This window comes from Schistocerca nitens, chromosome 11 (genome assembly GCF_023898315.1).
Source record: "Schistocerca nitens isolate TAMUIC-IGC-003100 chromosome 11, iqSchNite1.1, whole genome shotgun sequence".
Taxonomy (NCBI): domain Eukaryota; kingdom Metazoa; phylum Arthropoda; class Insecta; order Orthoptera; family Acrididae; genus Schistocerca; species Schistocerca nitens.
In genome coordinates, this window is record NC_064624.1 from 132,937,779 (window position 1) to 132,956,969 (window position 19,191).

Consider the following 19,191-nt stretch of genomic DNA (forward strand, 5'->3'; position numbering starts at 1 on the left):
TATTCCCACCTGGTGGCATAAAACCTGCAGTGTGAAATCCTTAAATTTGGTTTTTGATTACGTCACGGTTCTAGTATAGGAATCAATAGTAAACAGTGCCACATCTACATCTATACTCTGCAAAACATTGTGAAGTGCATGGCAGAGGGTACATCCCATTGTGCTACTTATTAGGGGTTTTTCCTATTACATTCATGTATGGAGAGTGGGAAAACTGATTTTTTTAAATAGATCTGTACTGGCTGTAATTAATTCACTCTTTGTGGGCTCTTCAGCATTACCTGCAGTTAACATGAAGTTATTTGCAACCAAACGTCAAAAGTTTTAAATGGCAAAATAACACACAACATTATAGTACTCATTTTCCACAGAGTGTGGTCTCCAGGGTATGGTACACTTCTGTTACAAGGCTGCACTTTGCAGCTGGAGTGTGGAGGGAATGACATTATTCTTACACCATTTGCTTTTTCCAAGCTAATGATTGGTATCCTCAAACCGAGTTTCATGGTTGTCCATGAGCTACAAAAGTTAGCCTTTATACACTTGGCATTAGATGAAGAACAAAGGACTAGAAAACCTGTGGGACAAATTGGTGCAATAGACTACCTAAGAAATTCGCTATTCCAGGTAATGCTGTAGGTGCCCCACCTAGCTTTGGAGGCTTGATATTTGCCCTGGGAAAAACAAATTAATGTGAGATGTTGCTGCCAACAGCAGTCACTCCATAATCTCTCTCATCAGTTCCTCCAACCTTCTGGTACCAGGATTTTGTGGGCTGTTCTTAAACTGGTGTCATCACAGTTCCACAAGACACTTTTTTGAAATGGATGACAGTTCAGAATCTCTTTTTTGTTATTAAAGACTAGTGAACCTGGCAGTGCTTTGCAACTAGTAAATATGGTTGAGAATTGGATGTACATTTTAAACTCCTTTTTTGCCCCTGTTCTCTTCCCACTTGTCTTTGTTCATCTTCTCTTCCTCCCCCTACCTCTCTCCTTGTCCACCTCCTCTTCCTCCCCCTTCCCCTCTCTTAGTCTACCTCCTCTTCTCTCCTATCTCTCTCCACCATCTCTTACTCCCACCTCTTTCCCCGTCACTGTATAATTTTCGTCCTCCATTTCTATTCATTTCCTTTTCCCCTGTGTCTGATCTTGAACCCAGTTTATTTCAATTGCCATTGAAGTCTCTACTGTGTAATGATACAAGTAGATTCTTTCGACCTGCTACATTATTCTCCCTCCCCCACCTCCCCTCTCCACCCACCTCCAGCTTTTTTTTTGCAGATGTCTTCAAGATTTTCGCTTACATGGGATATACACAATACCAAAAATTTTAAATATTAGCTCAGGGCGTAGCCAGCTTCACTTTATTGTTGAGCACTTTCAACTAGTTAATTATTATAAATATCAGTGACTAAAAACCTCATTATTACTGTTTACAAGTAAATATATACCCAACTGAAACTTCCTGGAAGATTAAAAATGTGTGTGAGACCGAGACTCGAACTTGGGACCTTTGCGTTTCGCAGGCAAGTGTTCTACCATCTGAGCTACCCAAGCATGACTCACTCCCCGTCCCCACAGCTTTACTTCTGCCAGTACATTGTCTCCTACCTTCCCTATATACCCAACTGCTAAATTTCAAATAAAAGGAGTAAAAAGGTTATGTAGAGAAGTGAAGCTAATGCTGGAAATATGGTAGTCACTTTTGCCTTCATTTAGTTTGAGTAATTAAGATATTTTGTAATAACATTGTCACTGAAGTAGAATATCATATTTTGGCTAATAAGACAGCAGAATGTAATAGCAATTATTGTTTTATCTAAAAGTCCTTAGTGAAACAAACCTTATTACACTATTCTGTTATTGAGAAATAGAGACCTTTAATTGTACTTTGTAAAAAGATATTGGACAATAATTACTGAAAGTGGTTTTAATTATTGCTAAATTATAACAGGAATATTTCAGAAGCCTTTTCGATCAGTCTGTAGGCAGTATGATGTAAGGAAGGTCTGTGCCCAAAATTATTAAATGATGTACCACCAATGATTTAGTACGTGATACAGGTCAAAAATGAATAATGAGTTATCTAAATCTTGTGTCCAAGAGTTTATTCAGTGACTGTTTTTAGTGCCCGATTGTGGACTTGTAGTAAGAAATGTGTTAATCTTCCAATAATGCCTTCTGCTAAGTGTAGCAATAGGACCAGACTGTAAACAGTGTTATTTCCAAATTATACTTTCTGTCCTTTTCATATGACTACCTACTTGGAAGGACAGTGTAATAAGCAACTGTGTTAATGATTTACTGGTACATGAAAACTTTTGGGGCACCTCTATGTTAGGTTACTACACCAGAACAATCATCATTGTTACAGGACATACTCAAGTGTAGTACATGGCTTACCCTTTATCAGTGCTTAAATTAAAGTGAATGAGACTAGACATTGCCACATATAGCAGGTTGTTTGATAATGAAGTGCAGTTAGTGTTTTGGGCTGTAAACCTGTTGCAGATACCATCATTTGAAATAGCCTACTTTTGATAATCACTTTCAGCCAGATTTGACGGATGCACAGCTACCAAAGGCGTATTATCCCAGGTAAAAAAGATAGTGTTACAACTGGAAAACAAATGACATGCAAGAAAATGGACAGTATGTTTTGTCCAAAACAATCATGTTGTTTCTTTAATAAGGTCAGAGGTACAACACTCCCTTCGTAAATTTGATTACAGTTGATATTAATTATGATTATCTGAACTAACTGAGTGATTTCTTTCAATTAATGTATTAGATGTCTACTTGTAAATATCTTTTATAATAATGAAGTTCAGTACTTTGACTACTAGCAGACATTTAAAGATCCCTAATGGTAATATTTGCATCAAGCTGTGGAAAAACGACATGCAAAATAAGAAAACTGCATTAAATTTCCTTTGAAAGAGAACAATAACCATTGCTGAGAGATCAAGGAACTTTAAAGAAACCTATTCTGATATTCCACCTAAAAAAATTCATTCACATAATTTCATACATTATTATTCAAAAAAAATTTCAATGACAAAAAGGTTCAATTAATGTTAGACATTTGATATCTGCAGCTAATATGCTCTGTGGCCTTACAATGACTCAAGTAACATATTTGGATTATGATTTTGATAACAAAATCATGGATCCCTCTTGAACTGATAACAAACGTGCAAGAAAACAATAGTGGAGAATTTGCTGTCACAAATACCATGATAAACTGTCCCTTTGGAAACCTTAGGTGGCAAATATGGATTGGGTTATTAGTTCAACAAAGAGATAGTTGTTCAGATCTATTAGTACTACTATATGAAGCCAAGCCATTGTTTAACATTGTTACCAAAACTCTTGAAAAGTTATTGACTTATTTACTCCAAATTTTCACACAATGCTCTACACACACACACAAAAGTCAGTGGCCACAGGAACATTCTCACTCCTGTAGATCTAGCTTCTGCGTGTTGATGCAGCACAGTGTAAGGGCACCACTGGCAAATTGTGCGGCTACCACATCTCAGATAAGAGAGCTTGTGAGCCCAGACATGTCAACACGAATGCTTCCGAACCTGTCATTATCAGTGGGAGTAGCGGCACATACAACCCTAGCCTGTCTTCCACTCACTCCACAGCATCAACGTACATGCCTCGGCTGGTGTCATCAAAGGATCACTTGGAAGATGGATGGCACAGTGTGGTCTTCAGTGGTGAAAGAAGATTCTGCATGCACACAAGTGATATTGTGTGCGCATATGACATAGACCTGGTGAGTGCTGACTTGTAGAATGTATTCATCACACGCACACTGGCTCCACCCCAGGACCTATGGTTTGGTGTGTTTACCTTTGGTGTTTCTGCAGGGGATGCTAACCATCATTTGGAATGTGCAGAATGTTGTTAGACCCATTCTTTTGTCAGTCTTGCAACAGGAAGCTGATGCGTTGTTCCAACAGGATAATGCTTGCCCACACACTGCCTGTGAAACTCCATGCGCTCTGCAAGATGTGCAGCAACTGCCCTAGCCAACCTCCTGACATGTCTCCGAGTGACGACGTGTGGTGTACAATGGGAGAAGAAGTGACTTATGCAGCTCATCGACCAACAACTTTTACAGAACTACGTGAACAGGTTGAGCAGGCATGGCATAACATAACCCATCTGTATGATTGACTGGATGGAGGCTACACCATGTACTAATGTGGGTGCTTCAGTGTGATACCTCAGAACAGTTTCTGCTGTTGATCTGTAATCATCTCATGTACTCCATTTGCAAAGGTGCTACACTAAGTCTTGAGTGAATTGGAAACCTGTAAAGGGGTGTAATAATTTTTTTTTCTGGCAGTGCATTAAACACTCCATTATTATTTTTCTCATATTGCCTGATGCAGAGTATTCATAAATGTAAATTTACTTAATTTTATTTATTTCTAGGTATTCTTCAAAGTTCTTGGAGATCGGGTGAAGCTCTTACATTTTGGCATGAACCACATACCTTTATGCTTGTTTGACAGGCTGTTAAAAATTCTTGCAATTTGGCTGCTCACTTTCTAAAACTGAGTTGCCCATAATTTTTTAGTGCATAATTACTGGGGAACTCCTTTCATTCCTTTACTCTCAGTTTTACTTTAACATAATCTGTGTGTGTTTGTGTTTTTTATTGTGTCTATCTACCTGCGCTTTCCCGTTCGGTAAGTCACAGCATCTTTTTTAATATATTTTTCCCATGTGGAATAATTCTTTCTATAATATTAATACTATTGCATAACATATTTTCATCTAGGCTGATCACAAGATTTCAAATAACATTCCACCACATAAAAATTATTGCAATCATTTTGATGTCTGATATTTCTGCACACTGTACTCTCCTTTACAGCTATTGTGTACAACATTGTAAGTTCTTTGCTCTTTCTTCAGCCCTCTTCTGAATGCAACTTTCTCGTAAACCCTTAGCATCCTGGTCAAGGTGCCTTCTACAACATGTTGCTCCTCATGTATCTCTATAAATTCATTGCTTAACTGTTGTAAATATGTTGTCAACCTTATCGCAAAGCTCATCTAAAGCTTGTCAGACACACTCATGACCTTATGGTCTAAACACTACAGCCTTATGCTCCTACAGTCAGTACTCAAAATTAAGAAGACTATGGCCATGGTTATCCTGATACTTTATACACAAAACTTTGGAAATAAATAATTTCATTGAGGTGAAGTGAAATCTCATACTAATTTTGAAGAGAAATGTACTAGCATTATTAATAGAGTTAGATGCATTTCTGTTATCCAGGATAATCGTTCAGAATATAAAGTTTTAATTATCGTGTATGGAGATTTATTAGGGGAGAAGTCCTGTTTTGTGTTTTTTATTATTTGCACGAGGTATTCTGCCTGGTCTCCATGCCGTTATGAGAGGGTCGAAGGTGTACTTGGAGTTTTGACAGGCAAAGTAGTCAATGGTGGAAAAGAGTCCTCTGCACCAGCCGCACTGTCCATGAATAACAATAACCAGACATTTACATCAGTAATGTACATATGTATGTAATGAAGAAAATGCTTGTTATTTGTTACCTAGAAAGTCTCCTGTAACAAGATACTTATCATCTAATATGTGCTGTATTTAAAGGCGCAATAAAAGCCTTCAAAAACTGGAGTTGCCAAGCCCTGGTTTATAGTAAAAATTAAGTTATTCTACAAATAAGAAGAATATTTAACAAGTTGGGGTTCACAGACTACTCCAAGCTGAAGGGCTCAGTGAGGTAACTTTAAACATAAATGAACCCTCACATATGGTGACCCTGCCAGGATCCTATTAGCTTTTTTTCCGATGTGATAATGCCAGAGAGTTATCACCCAGTGTCTCAAGTAGCGCAAGGAGAGGCTTTTCAGATCTACCACAGTGGGTGCAGTATTTGGTAGGATTTGCGCTCGCGTATGAGGCATTATCATTCCAGTGCTGCTGCACAGTACTGTTATTGCATTTCTTATCCAACATGCTCTTATACTGCATGACTGTTTGATTTGACAGTTCTTTTTCTTCTTCCCACTGTTGCAGTCGATATTGTGAATATCTGTTGTCACGGACCAATTAATTGATGTCCATAAACTTACTATGGCCTCTGATCTATTGGAGTCTTGTACTAAATGGCTGGATAATATGGAATATTAAATAAGGCCTATTACTGGGTCAGCAGAAAAGATAAAATTTCTTATATTTTTGAAGTTTGTAAAATTCTGAGATTTACAAGGGTACCAGTCTTTGGGGTCTTTCATTCTTCTTCAGTCCTTACACTCCTAGTTCTTCCTTTTCCTTTCTTTCTTCACCTATTTGGGTACAGGTCCTACCTCCCTCTATCCACATGCCATAGTCCTGTCTCAGGAACTCTTCTTTATATTCAGACTATAAAACTTGTTATAACAAGATCAGTGGTAGATAGGGCACACCTACAAGATTCCTGACCACAGTAATGTAAATGTTGGTTTGTAGCTATTGGATACTACCCAACACTGTAATAAAATGGAGTTGCCATGTTTCATGGAAAAAACAAGCAATCTGCTCTGTTTTATAGATTTGATACTAGCTACCTAATTTCAATGTGTGATGGTAGATGGACTTACAGACTGATATACATAGAGTTGTTTGAGGGATATACATACTAAAGAAAGGATTGTGTGAAAAATTCTTATCAGTCAAATGCTTCTTCACTTATAAGTTAGTATTTTTAAATAAGTTCATTTATAGTTAGAATCTCTGTTAACTCCTTTTTCTGCAAAAACATAAGATATTAATGTGTAGGTGATTTTAATATTGACTTTCTTACTGACAACATGAGTTGAAATGACATCACTTTTGATGAACTCTTTTAGTTTGACAGCACTGGTTGATTTTGCCACTAGAGTCACAGCTAATTCCATGAATTGGATCTTCTTAGATAGAAGCAGAAATCTAAACACAACTGTAAAATGTGTATTAAATGGGATCTCAGACCATGATGATCAGCTACTTTCAATTGAAGCTGTAAGCCCATTATGTATGAACAATGCCTGCAGTAAATCTTTCTGGGTAATTAACACGCAGTCTATGAATACCTTCTGTAATTCCCTACAAGAGATGCGTTTCGATCAGTTTTGAACAATTTGAGAATGTGAATGTCACGTATACTGCTTTTTTAAATGAAGTTACCTGCCTATCTGAAGTGGCCATTCTTAAAAGGACTGCCAAATACAAACATGAAACCCACTCTAATAAAAACTGGTTAATTATGGCATCGAAACTTCCTGCAGAAGGGGAAGGAATATGCATACCTCACTTAAATTCAGTTTAGAAAAGAAAAAATATTACAAACTACACTGCTCTGTCCTTAAAAATGTTCTAAGAAGGGCAAACAGTATTTCTATAAAATCAGAAATTGATGTCCCTACTAATGAAATTAAAACCATTGGAACATAATAAAAAGGGAAACAGGTAAATTACCTGCTGCAAAAAACACCATAGAAATTACAAAAAAATGATACCATTCATGAAAATGTAGAAATAATTACCAATATTTTTAACAACCACTTTTTGGCATCAGTGGCCCAAACTGGAAAAACATCTTTTTTTAATGAAGCCATGTTATCCCATCAAAAAGCTATTAATAAAAAAACCAAGAAGATTAAAATGTCTCCTGTCACAGTACATGAAATTGAGAACATAACTAGAGACATGAAAAGCAAGAAGTCTGTTGGCATTGATGGTATCTCTTCTTCAAGATTGCTGGAGGAATGCTATAAACCAATAACAAATATACTGTGACATATATTCAATGAATCCATCCAGCACAGGATTGTTCCCAATAGACTAAAGAATGCAATTGTCAATCCTCTCTTTAGAAAAGCTGATAAAACTGACATCACTAACTATTGGCCTATCTCCCTTTTAGCAACTTTATCTAAATTTCTTGAGAAATTGGTTCACAAAGGACTTATTAGCCACCTCATTCATTATGAGGTATTAAACATCAGCCACTTTGTGTCTCAAAAGAAGAAGCTATATTCTCCTTCACTCATCTAATTTTAGAGTCTTTTGATAATAAACTATCTCCTTTTGGTATCTTCTGTGACCTTGCTAAGGCCTTTGACAGTGTTACCCATGAAATCCTCTTAGCAAAAGCTGAATATCCTTAAAAAATTAGTTTGGATTTCAAACGGGTACTTCAACTGAACACGCCATTCTCTCAATTGTCAACCAACTCCTTGAATCCATAAACAATAAAATGTCACCAGTTGGAATCTTCTGTGATCCATCTAAAACATTAGACTGTGTAGATCACAAAATACTTCACACAAAGGCTGGCATTGTGGATTAAATGGAAGAGTAAGGATGTGGCCTGAGTCATATCTACACAACACAAAGCAGAAAGTATTATTGAACAATTCTGCAATGGCACCTACCTGCTCTGACTGGGGCACAATGAAATGTGGAGTGTCATAGGTCTTGGTGCTGGGTCTCTTACTCTTCCTCATCTTTATCAATGATCTGCCATACTGTCTGACACAAAAAGCACACTTCACGCTGTTTGCTGATGCCACAACCATTATGATTGACAAAACACCCATTGGAGTCTTGAGACCACTGCGACCTCTGTATTCAAAGAAGGTCTGGATCGGTTAACTTCAAATGGAATGTCACTCAGTGTGAACAAGACTCAACTCATTCAGTTTCAAACAGCAAATAACAGACAGGAAAATAACAGACATAAAAATCCAAATATCTCTTGCACATTGTGCACCTGTACATGAAAATGTATCAATAAATCAAATCAACTTGAAATGGAAGTTTACTGTATACTTTCATGCTTGAATAATGTACATCTCTCTGTACCATGCTGAAGTTTTTTTAAATCTTTGTGAAAATCATTTTTACTTCTTGCATCATGATCATTATATTCAAATTTGTTTTGTAAATTGTATGGTTATTGTTCACAAAGCATATTAATTTTAAAAAATTTACTGAGATGGCATGGTGAGGATCCCAAGCTGTTTGAATACGTTTCTGCAACAGCATCTCAGGTGCACTGTAGCCAAAAGTCTGATGACTCTTTCCTGAGCAATAAAGACTTGTTTTGGTCATGACTGGTTACCCCAAAATATGACACCATATGCCATAAGTGAATGGAAATTTCCTAGGTATGCAGCTTTAATTGTTTCCAAGTCACAAACAGATGACATTAAGTGAATGGAAAATGCTGCTGAATTGAGTCTTTCACATAGGTCGTTGATGCGAACTGACCAGCTTAGATTGTTGTTTACGTGTAGTGCCAGGAATTTTGAAGACTCAACTCTCAATACTTCTTTGTCATTTTATTTCTATATTTTCCTGTCTGTTATTTGATGTTTGAAACTGAATGAGTTGAGTCTTGTTCACACTGAGTGACATTCCATTTGAAGTTGACCGATCCAGACCTTCTTTGAATACAGAGGTCACAGTGGTCTCAAGACTCCAATGGGTGTTTTGTCAATCATAATGGTTGTGGCATCAGCAAACAGTGTGAAGTGTGCTTTTTGTGTCAGACAGTATGGCAGATCATTGATAAAGATGAGGAAGAGTAAGAGACCCAGTACCAAGACCTATGGCACTCCACATTTCATTGTGCCCCAGTCAGAGCAGGTAGGTGCCATTGCAGAACTGTTCAATAATACTTTCTGCTTTGTGTTGTGTAGATATGACTCAGGCCACATCCTTACTCTTCCATTTAATCCATAATGCCAGCCTTTGTGTGAAGTATTTTGTGATCTACACAGTCTAATGTTTTAGATGGATCACAGAAGATTCCAACTGGTGACATTTTATTGTTTATGGATTCAAGGAGTTGGTTGACAATTGAGAGAATGGCGTGTTCAGTTGAAGTACCCGTTTGAAATCCAAACTAATTTTTTAAGGATATTCAGCTTTTGCTAAGAGGATTTCATGGGTAACACTGTCAAAGACCTTAGCAAGGTCACAGAAGATACCAAAAGGAGATAGTTTATTATCAAAAGACTCTAAAATTAGATGAGTGAAGGAGAATATAGCTTCTTCTTTTGAGACACAAAGTGGCTGATGTTTAATACCTCATAGTGAATGAGGTGGCTAATAAGTCCTTTGTGAACCAATTTCTCAAGAAATTTAGATAAGGTTGCTAAAAGGGAGATAGGCCAATAGTTAGTGATGTCAGTTTTATCAGCTTTTCTAAAGAGAGGATTGACAATTGCACTTTTTAGTCTATTGGGAACAATCCTGTGCTGGATGGATTCATTGAATATATGTCACAGTATATTTGTTATTGGTTTATAGCATTCCTCCAGCAATCTTGAAGAAGAGATACCATCAATGCCAACAGACTTCTTGCTTTTCATGTCTCTAGTTATGTTCTCAATTTCATGTACTGTGACAGGAGACATTTTAATCTTCTTGGTTTTGTTATTAATGGATTTTTGATGGGATAACATGGCTTCATTAAAAAAAGATGTTTTTCCAGTTTGGGCCACTGATGCCAAAAAGTGGTTGTTAAACTGACAACTGCATGCCAATATGTCTATTCCCTGTTATGTTTAATTGGAAAAAATGAGCAACTACACAAAACCAATGATTCGTACCGTACTCACAAGACCAGGAGGAAGATCATACTATACTCACAATACCAGGAGGAAGATGGACCTCCATTATGAATTAAAAAACCCTAGTATTGTATGAAAAGGGGTCAATTACAGGGGCTGCAAAGTACCCAATCCTCTTCCACTATCAATGAAATCTCCTCCCCTGCCACTTCCTTTCCCCATCCCAGCTTCTGGTGGATCAATAGAACTGTCTCCTCTACCTAAACATTCCCTCCCTCCTTGCCAACAAACGCCTCTTCATGAATACCCTGTCCCAGAACCAGGTCAACTCCTGCATCCTTAATGAATCCTTCCTCCAACCTCACTACGTTGCCCCTACCTGTCCATATCTCCTTCACCACACCAACAACTCCCTTCCCTTCACATGAGGCAGGGCTGCTATTGACCACCTCGAGCATCTCCCTGTCTGGCCACAACCCCTACTCAATGACCCAACCAAACATCTTCTCTTCAGCATCTTTTTTGCCTCCCTCACCATCACCTGTGCCACTATACATATCCAGCCCACAGCACCTCTCCCCCTATGACTTCATTTCCCTTGTTGACCATACTTTCTCCATTTATGTGACTGCTGCCAACCTCTACGTCCACAGCTGTGACCCTGCCACCCTCTGGCAGTGATATAAGTACCTTTCCACCCTCTATGGTGACCTTGTTCTTCTCCTACAGCACACCCATCCTGAAAGTAACTCCACCATGGATGTCATCCTAAATAAGCCCTACCTGCTTGGTTGCATCATTGCAGGCACCCTCGATCCCATTGGTGGTGACCACTTCTCCATCCTTCTCACCATCTCCTCTGCACATCGCCCCCATTCTGCCCCCCACCCTACTGCGCCTAAGAAGTCCGTCCATGATTACTGCCATGCTGACTAGGATGACTACCAGGAATCCATTGCTTCACTGGTTGAAAGGCGTCCCCTTACCTTTCACCATCCTGCTGATATCATCCATGCTTCTTCCTTCCTCCAGAAGACCATCACTGACACTGTGGAGGCTCACTTCCCTACCAAACTCATCCACCATGACTGCCCTATGCTTCCTCCACAGGCCAACCTGCTCCGCGAGTCCTACAGGCTCTACTGCTCATTCCTCTCCTCCCGTGACTGGGATACACTCCTCCATTACCTGAAATTACAACACATCCGCAACCTACACATAGCAAAAAAATGCAGGATTGGTACCACATATATACACACCTCAAGTCCACCCTCCCTGTCAACTTCTTCAAGTACTGGTCTGCTTTCCACCACCTTACTGGTAACACTCGTGCCAAGCATTACCCCCTCCTTTATGGTAACCATCCCTTCCCTGACAACCTCAGTAAGGCTAACAACTTTGCTTCCCACCTCTCTGAAGTCTAATCCATTCCTGATGATCCCCATTTTGATTACTGCCCCTTCTCCACCATCCATGAACACACTGATGCAACTGTCCCACCACTCACCCCCGTTTCTAGTACTTGGATCAGTTACCCCCTTCCAACATAAACACTTCCATTATCACACACCATAAAAAACTCGTCCTGCATTCCAAACATACCACCTCTCCTGGTCATGACGGTGTCACCTACTGCCTCCTACAGGCTGCCCTTGCTACCCGGTTCAATGTCCTTCTCTCCACCAGTTTTTATCCTAAACTGTGGAAGATTTCCCATGTCCTGCTGTTCCCTAAACCCAACAGACCCCCCCTCTGACAGCTCTTACTATCGTCCCATCTGCTTCACCTCCTTGTTCAATAAGGTCTATGAGTCCATCACCACCATAACCAGCACCATGTTCTTTCCCTTAACCAGTGTGGCTTCCATCCCTCCCTGTCAATCAAAGACCGCTCCTTAACCTTACCAATCTCCTGTCCCTCCAACTTATCTCCCGTTGCTCTGCTATCTTTATTTCCCTGTCTGGCATTCCAGGCTTCTCTTTAAACTCCAGACCTATGCTCTCCCCATCAGTTTTGTCCATCTTGTTACTTCCTTCCCCTCCCGTCTTCCCTCCTAATTCCCTATCCAATATTCCAACTTCTGTAGTTTCTATCCCACTGCCAGTGTGCTCCATGGCTCCATCCTCTCCCCTCTCCTGTGTACTGCTTGTATGCCAAAACTTCTACCGCCTGTTCATCTCCTCCAATTTACTGATGACACCTCCTTCTTAGCCCTTTATCATACTCTTATATGGTCCCAATGTACCCTCCAAACCCACCTCTAACATTTCACCGCCTGGTGCAACCAGTGGCTCCTTCGCTTCACTTCCAAGACCCAGGCAATCGTCATATGTCATACGACCAGCTCTTTCCAGCTCCACGATTTTTACCTCACCATTTATGGTCATCCTATCTATCTCACTCCTACTCTGAAATAACTTAACCTCACCCTTGACCATCAACTCCCCTGGTCTCCTTATCTCTTTACAAGCCAACACAAAGCCCACAATAGACTCCGCCTCCTGAAACTCCTGTCTTGCCGAACATGAGGACTGAATCCTTCCATCATCCTTCACACCTACAAATCCTTGATATGCCTCATCCTTTTTTATGCCACCATCACTTGGATTTCCACCCTTCCCAGATTATATAAAGCCCTCCAAATCCTAGAACACCACGCACTCCCCCCCTCCCACCTTCCATATTCGCCTTCCATCACCCACACACTTCCTCTATGATTTCATCCCCTTCCTCCACCCTCTTCTTTTCCTTGAACACGTCCACACCCTGTACATTGTCAGTCCCCCACCACACCCTGGTGTCCCTCTTCCTTTCCACCCCCATTCTGTTGCCACGCCTTTACCGTAGTGTCCTGCCCTCTCTCCATCTCCACACACTCCACCTCCTTTACCAACGCAACATCCAGCGCCTACCCCTCCAAAATGATGGGCTTCGCCCTGGCATCTATTCCTCCTACCAACAGTAGCCCCATCTTCCCCCTCCTCCTCCTCCTCAGGGCTCCCTCTGCCCTCCTCTTCCCTTTCCCTGAGTGGTTTTCCTCCCTCCTATGCCCCCCCTGTCCCATGCACCCCTTCTGTGTCTCTGTGCTCTTTCCTGCCCTGCCTGCCTTTTTCATGTGCCACCCCGCACGTCTCCTGCCTCTTGGTGCGCCCCCCACCACACCTTTTCTTTCCTTTTCTCGCACTCCCTCTGGCCCCCCGGCCCACTGATCTTCCTCTTCCCTTTTTTTTCCCTCCTCTCAGGCCTACCATTCCTTGGCAAGTCCCTACCAACGGTTTTTATTCTTCATGTGTGCTCTGTTGTTTGCAGTGCTATTTTAAGTGTCTCTCGCTCTGTGTGTTTTTATACTGTGGCCGACATTTAACTTGTGTGTGTGTGTGATTTCACTGTATTTTAAGTGCCTCACAAATTGCTGACTGTGTTATTTTAACTGTTTGTCACTTTTTAACTACCCCCCAATGAACGCCACTGTGTTAGTGTATATTTTAACCTCCATTGTTTCCATTTACTGTGTTTTTATATCCCCCTTTTTCCTTCATTTTTTTATGTATCATTTTGCTCTTTCATTATTTGTATGCCACTCGGTTGAAGAGCTGCAGATTGTGCCGCTGCCAGCCCTCCCCTACCCATGAGGGGCAGGGGAATGAAATTGCAATAAAGAAAAAATAAAAAAAACAAAGCTGTTCAGCATCAGGATGGTTGTGTGGTATAACCAAACGTATTGTTAGGGCGAATCTCTTACTTACTCAAAAATTTTTTGATGGAGGATGTCATTATCCTCTTGTATATTGAAATGTTAAATATAGTTATACACACTGATTGATGTCAAAATTCGAGCCTTAGGAAATGGTCCTACACTTGACTCACTCAGTGATGGTCATGAGACTCATTTTTAATTATGCACAATTATGTAAACATGTCTGCTGGCTGCGTTCTAGACTGAGAAGAATAGATGTTTGAGAAGTTCATAACTCTGAAAGATATAGATTTTGGTAGCAATGCAGGGATCCACAGCTTATGCAAGGTGAAAGGGATTGTGAAACTTATAAGCAAGCTGTAAGAGTCCACTGCTATGCTTCCAGTCACCTAAAGGTGTTACGAAACATAAGTGAATTGGCACCTAATTTTTTTGTGCTAGAGATTTAATATTACATAATTACATACCAGTAGTTGTAGTCCACTTATCTTCCTTCGCTATGTTAAAAATTGATGTAAATAAATAGTTACCGCTTTTGCAGTAAATAATGTTGCTGGTAAAGCACATTTTCACCTTTTCTGGAGATACACATTTCTTTTATCTCTTAATCTTCACAAAACATTGCACTTTTCATTCTCAAACAATGTGCTCTTTAAAAAGGACACATCAGTTTAAGCATCCGAGCCACCACAAGAAAATGGGCAGAGGGAAGGAATATGAGATGAAGCGTGCTTTGCTTGTATAGATGGCATCTGCAGTACCCTACATATGTGCTAAGCACATGTAGCACAAAGAATATGTAAGTACAAATGAACTGCACTGTGAATACATCTCATTAAATTGATGTGCTTTAAGTATACAGCATCGTTGAAACAAAACTCTTTCTTTGCACTCAATGATGCTCAAACTAATAAGCCTTGTATGCATGTGATGGACAGCAGGGACTCAAAATGAGTATCAATATAGTTTAGGCATATAAATCAGTTTAGCATGCACTAGCATGTATTTCTATTTATTTTAATATGATATTACACACTTGGGTGAACATCATTCTCAACCTGTGATTCATCCACCTACCACCCATTTCTCTGGCCTATGCAGCTGCCAGTTGATCTCCAAGTGAGCTAAATAACTGTCACTTTTGGCCTACCCACCAGTGGTGGCTCATGAGTATACATTCTGGGTGTTCACAAATTTTTAGATTCAGATGAATATGAAATTGAAAAATCAATATCATCACAGTATAATAGCTAATCAACATTTTTTTATAAAACTAGAGCCACTGCCAATAATGATAATTATAACAGTAATAATAATAACACATAGCTTGTCTGAAAAATGAAAGATTTGCTTCATGGAATTTTGTTGTTTTACACGTAACTGAGTACGGATAGGACAAGAATGAAAAAACGTTTACATTTTGATACAATCCGTTTCGCATTTTTGTATTAATGGGAGTTTTCATGCTTTTTAATTTTTTTGTACTAATGTACAGGATCCCTAACACATGTCTTAGTTTAAGAATTAATTTCTGGGCCGAAAATCAAACATTCTTACATTGCTGGCACACTATAACTTACGTTTATTATACAATTTTTCGCTAAATGTTTGCTTGTAGCCACGCTTATTTGATTTCATCACTTTCTCAGTCAACAGATCTGGTCTGGAAGGCCATAGTTTCCTTGTGCTTAACTTCTCCTGGTAATTTTCTTCTCTGTTAACACCTAAAACAGAATCAACAGAACTCATGTTGACACTGCACACAAAAGCCGATTTCTGCAACCAACTCCAAATACAAACAGCCAGTTGTTTAAATGATTAAAGTCAAGTAGTACTGTCTACCATCATGGTCACCTGACTAGAATACAAGTGAGCACTGAGAACCATAAGGGCCAAAAGCACACAGTCTTCTAAGCCAAATTTTAGTGAATATCAGAACAATCAGTGAGACAGCTTTTCGTAAATGTTCATGTATAAAATTTGGAACTACCTCGTAGATAAACCTGACCCCACATTAAGACCAATAAATGGCAGAAGCATGAATAAATGCTTCAGGTTCACAATCTACAATGGTGTGCTTTGTGGTTCTCAGCACCTCAAATGTATTACTGAACGATAAAATCCAAACCTTAATGTTTTGCATCTCATTCAGAATCCCACAAAATATGCTTCTCTGTCATGAAAACATATACTAATGTCCAATCTAATTTTACTATATAGTGAGTGAATTGGCATATGTGAGGAGTGTTCTACTGCCTCAAGGGATCTGAGCCAAGCAAAAGGGGCAAAGCTCTGCTGCAGTATGCAGTGTGACATTGACATAAACTTGTAGTGGAGTGGTAACTGCAAGCTGTGCAAGCCATGAAATCTGCACATTGTATACCAAATAGGTATATATTTAAGGCAATTACGTCATGCCAGCAGCTTGGCATGCACAAAAGCTTCTTAAAACGTGCACAACTGAAGGTGTACTTGCGACAGATTGTTATAGAGGAGTAGCAGTATGCCGGCCGCTGTGGACGAGCGGATCTAGACGATTCAGTCCAGAACAGCAATCCTGCCTCAGGCATTGATGTAATTGATGTCCTTAGGTTAGTTAGGTTTTAGTAGTTACAAGTCTAGGGGACTGAAGACCTCAGATGTTAAGTCCCATAGTGCTGAGAGCCATATGAACCATTTTTTTTTTTTTTTTTTTTTGAGTAGCAGTCAAGCAGAGCACAGTAGATTTAGCACTGTGCATTTCAGATTACCACATCTTCATTTTGTACAACAACGCTAAAAATAATTACCAAGATATTAAAAGTTAATGTGCTCACATAGACTTGTGCTCTAACACAATGGTCGCCACTGCCTCCCCACCCATCCATCACTCACTAACAAAAAAATTTCCTGTTCCTGTTCCCATAATATTTCCACCGTGTAAATTTTCTTTTCAGCAAATTGTTTCTCTCCACATTGGCCTGCCCCTTCACTCCACACCCAAGTCTATTTCATTTTATTTTATTGCGAGTTCTGTTCATCCTGATAGCAATGGAGTTGCAAGGATATGAAACGGGTCAGTGTTTTTACAATATTAACAATACAGCAGCACAGAATATGGTTCATTCATGACACGACTCTTCATAACAACATGGGACACTAGAAGAAATAAAAACATATTACATACATCAGAATTAACACTTATGTGTACACATTCAGATAAACAATATCAAAGTATTTGAGCAACAATGTTACATTTCAGCAACAAATAGTTTACATTTATCCTTACATTGCATGGCTAGCTCACTTGTATGATAAAAACTTGCTACTATGCACTAAAAGATTCACTAAATGAATATAATGAGTTTTGTATTAGGTATTCCTTCAGTTTGCTCTTGAACTTTGGTGTTTCAGGAGCAAGACTTTTGATGACACTGGGTAGAGCATTGTAAATTTTGATGCCTGTATAATTTACTCTATTCTGTTAGACTGGTTACCATGAAGGTCCTCTTTTGACCTTGTGTTGTGACCACAATATTCACTATTGGTTTTGAAGAGGGAGAGGTTTTTATTAATGAAACATACAAGGGAGTATATGTACTGAGATATCATTGTAAATAGCTGTAGTTTCCTAACAGATTCCTGCATGAGTGCTTTGGTTGCACACCACTCATGATACGTAAAGCTCTCTTCTGAGCAATAAAAACTTTTTTTTGCCATGATCACAGAATTATTTTAATCAAGGTGTAGTGTGGTTGTGAAAAAATCAGTTCAAGCTGAAATTTGATCTGCACTATCAATACAAGACAGAAATATAACTTTTGTGTAAACTTTGCATCCTTAACTAGGATTTAACAAAGTTGTGTACTATGGTATGAAGATATTTGAGAAGCTCCCATCTAACATACAACAAGTAATTAGTTATCTCAGCAAATTCAAATGAAAATTTAAAACATATCTCATTAGTGACTCCTACTGATTATCTTAGTGCAAGGATTTGATTCCTTCCTTAGATGGGTGGCAGGTAGTGTGTTGTAAACTTGTCCTATGTAATTACATATCTAGGTTACTGTTTTCTTTGGAAAAAGACTTGATTAATGAAGTAAATATTAAGTTTCTTGTAAGACATCCTGCAGCTACCTGATATAACTGAAGTAGCAGCAGCTTTATTTCTAATTCACTAGAACACATTTAACTGGCATAAACAGAACTAGCATTAAGCAGTATTGTAATAGAATGAGATTTTCACTCTGCAGCGGAGTGTGCGCTGATATGAAACTTCCTGGTAGATTAAAACTGTGTGCCTGACCAAGACTCGAACTCCGGACCTTTGCCTTTCGCGGGCAAGTGCTCTACCAACTGAGCTACCGAAGCATGACTCACGCCCTGTACTCACAGCTTTACTTCCGCCAGTACCTCGTCTCCTACCTTCCAAACTTTACAGAAGCTCTCCTGCGAACCTGCAGAACTAGCACTCCTGAAAGAAAGGATATTGCGGAGACATGGCTTAGCCACAGCCTGGGGGCTGTTTCCAGAATGAGATTTTCATTCTGCAGCAGAGTGTGCACTGATATGACACTTCCTGGCAGATTAAAACTGTGTGCCCGACTGAGACTCGAACTCAGGACCTTTGCCTTTCGCGGGCAAGTGCTCTACCAACTGAGCTACCGAAGCACGACTCACGCCCGGTACTCACAGCTTTACTTCCGCCAGTACCTCGTCTCCTACCTTCCAAACTTTACAGAAGCTCACACTCCGCTGTAGAGTGAAAATTTCATTCTAGAAAGAACCCCCAGGCTGTGGCTAAGCCATGTCTCTGCAATATCCTTTCTTCCAGGAGTGCTAGTTCTGCAAGGTTCGCAGGAGAGCTTCTGTAAAGTTTGGAGGGTAGGAGACAAGGTACTGGCGGAAGTAAAG

General features: G+C 39.5%; 1 protein-coding gene across 4 annotated transcripts in view; it reads right to left on the reverse strand.

The window, feature by feature from the left end:
- The window catches only part of LOC126213048 (uncharacterized), a 372,240-nt gene that overhangs the window by 259,930 nt on the left and 93,119 nt on the right, over window positions 1-19,191 (reverse strand). The window contains exon 2 of one of the 4 annotated variants that reach the window (XM_049940622.1): window positions 15,876-16,019. The exons of the other annotated variants lie outside the window; for them this stretch is intronic. Within the exon in view, the coding sequence (XP_049796579.1) occupies window positions 15,876-16,019 (144 nt within the window). The remainder of the gene's footprint in view (window positions 1-15,875; window positions 16,020-19,191) is intronic. 4 annotated transcript variants of the gene reach the window in all.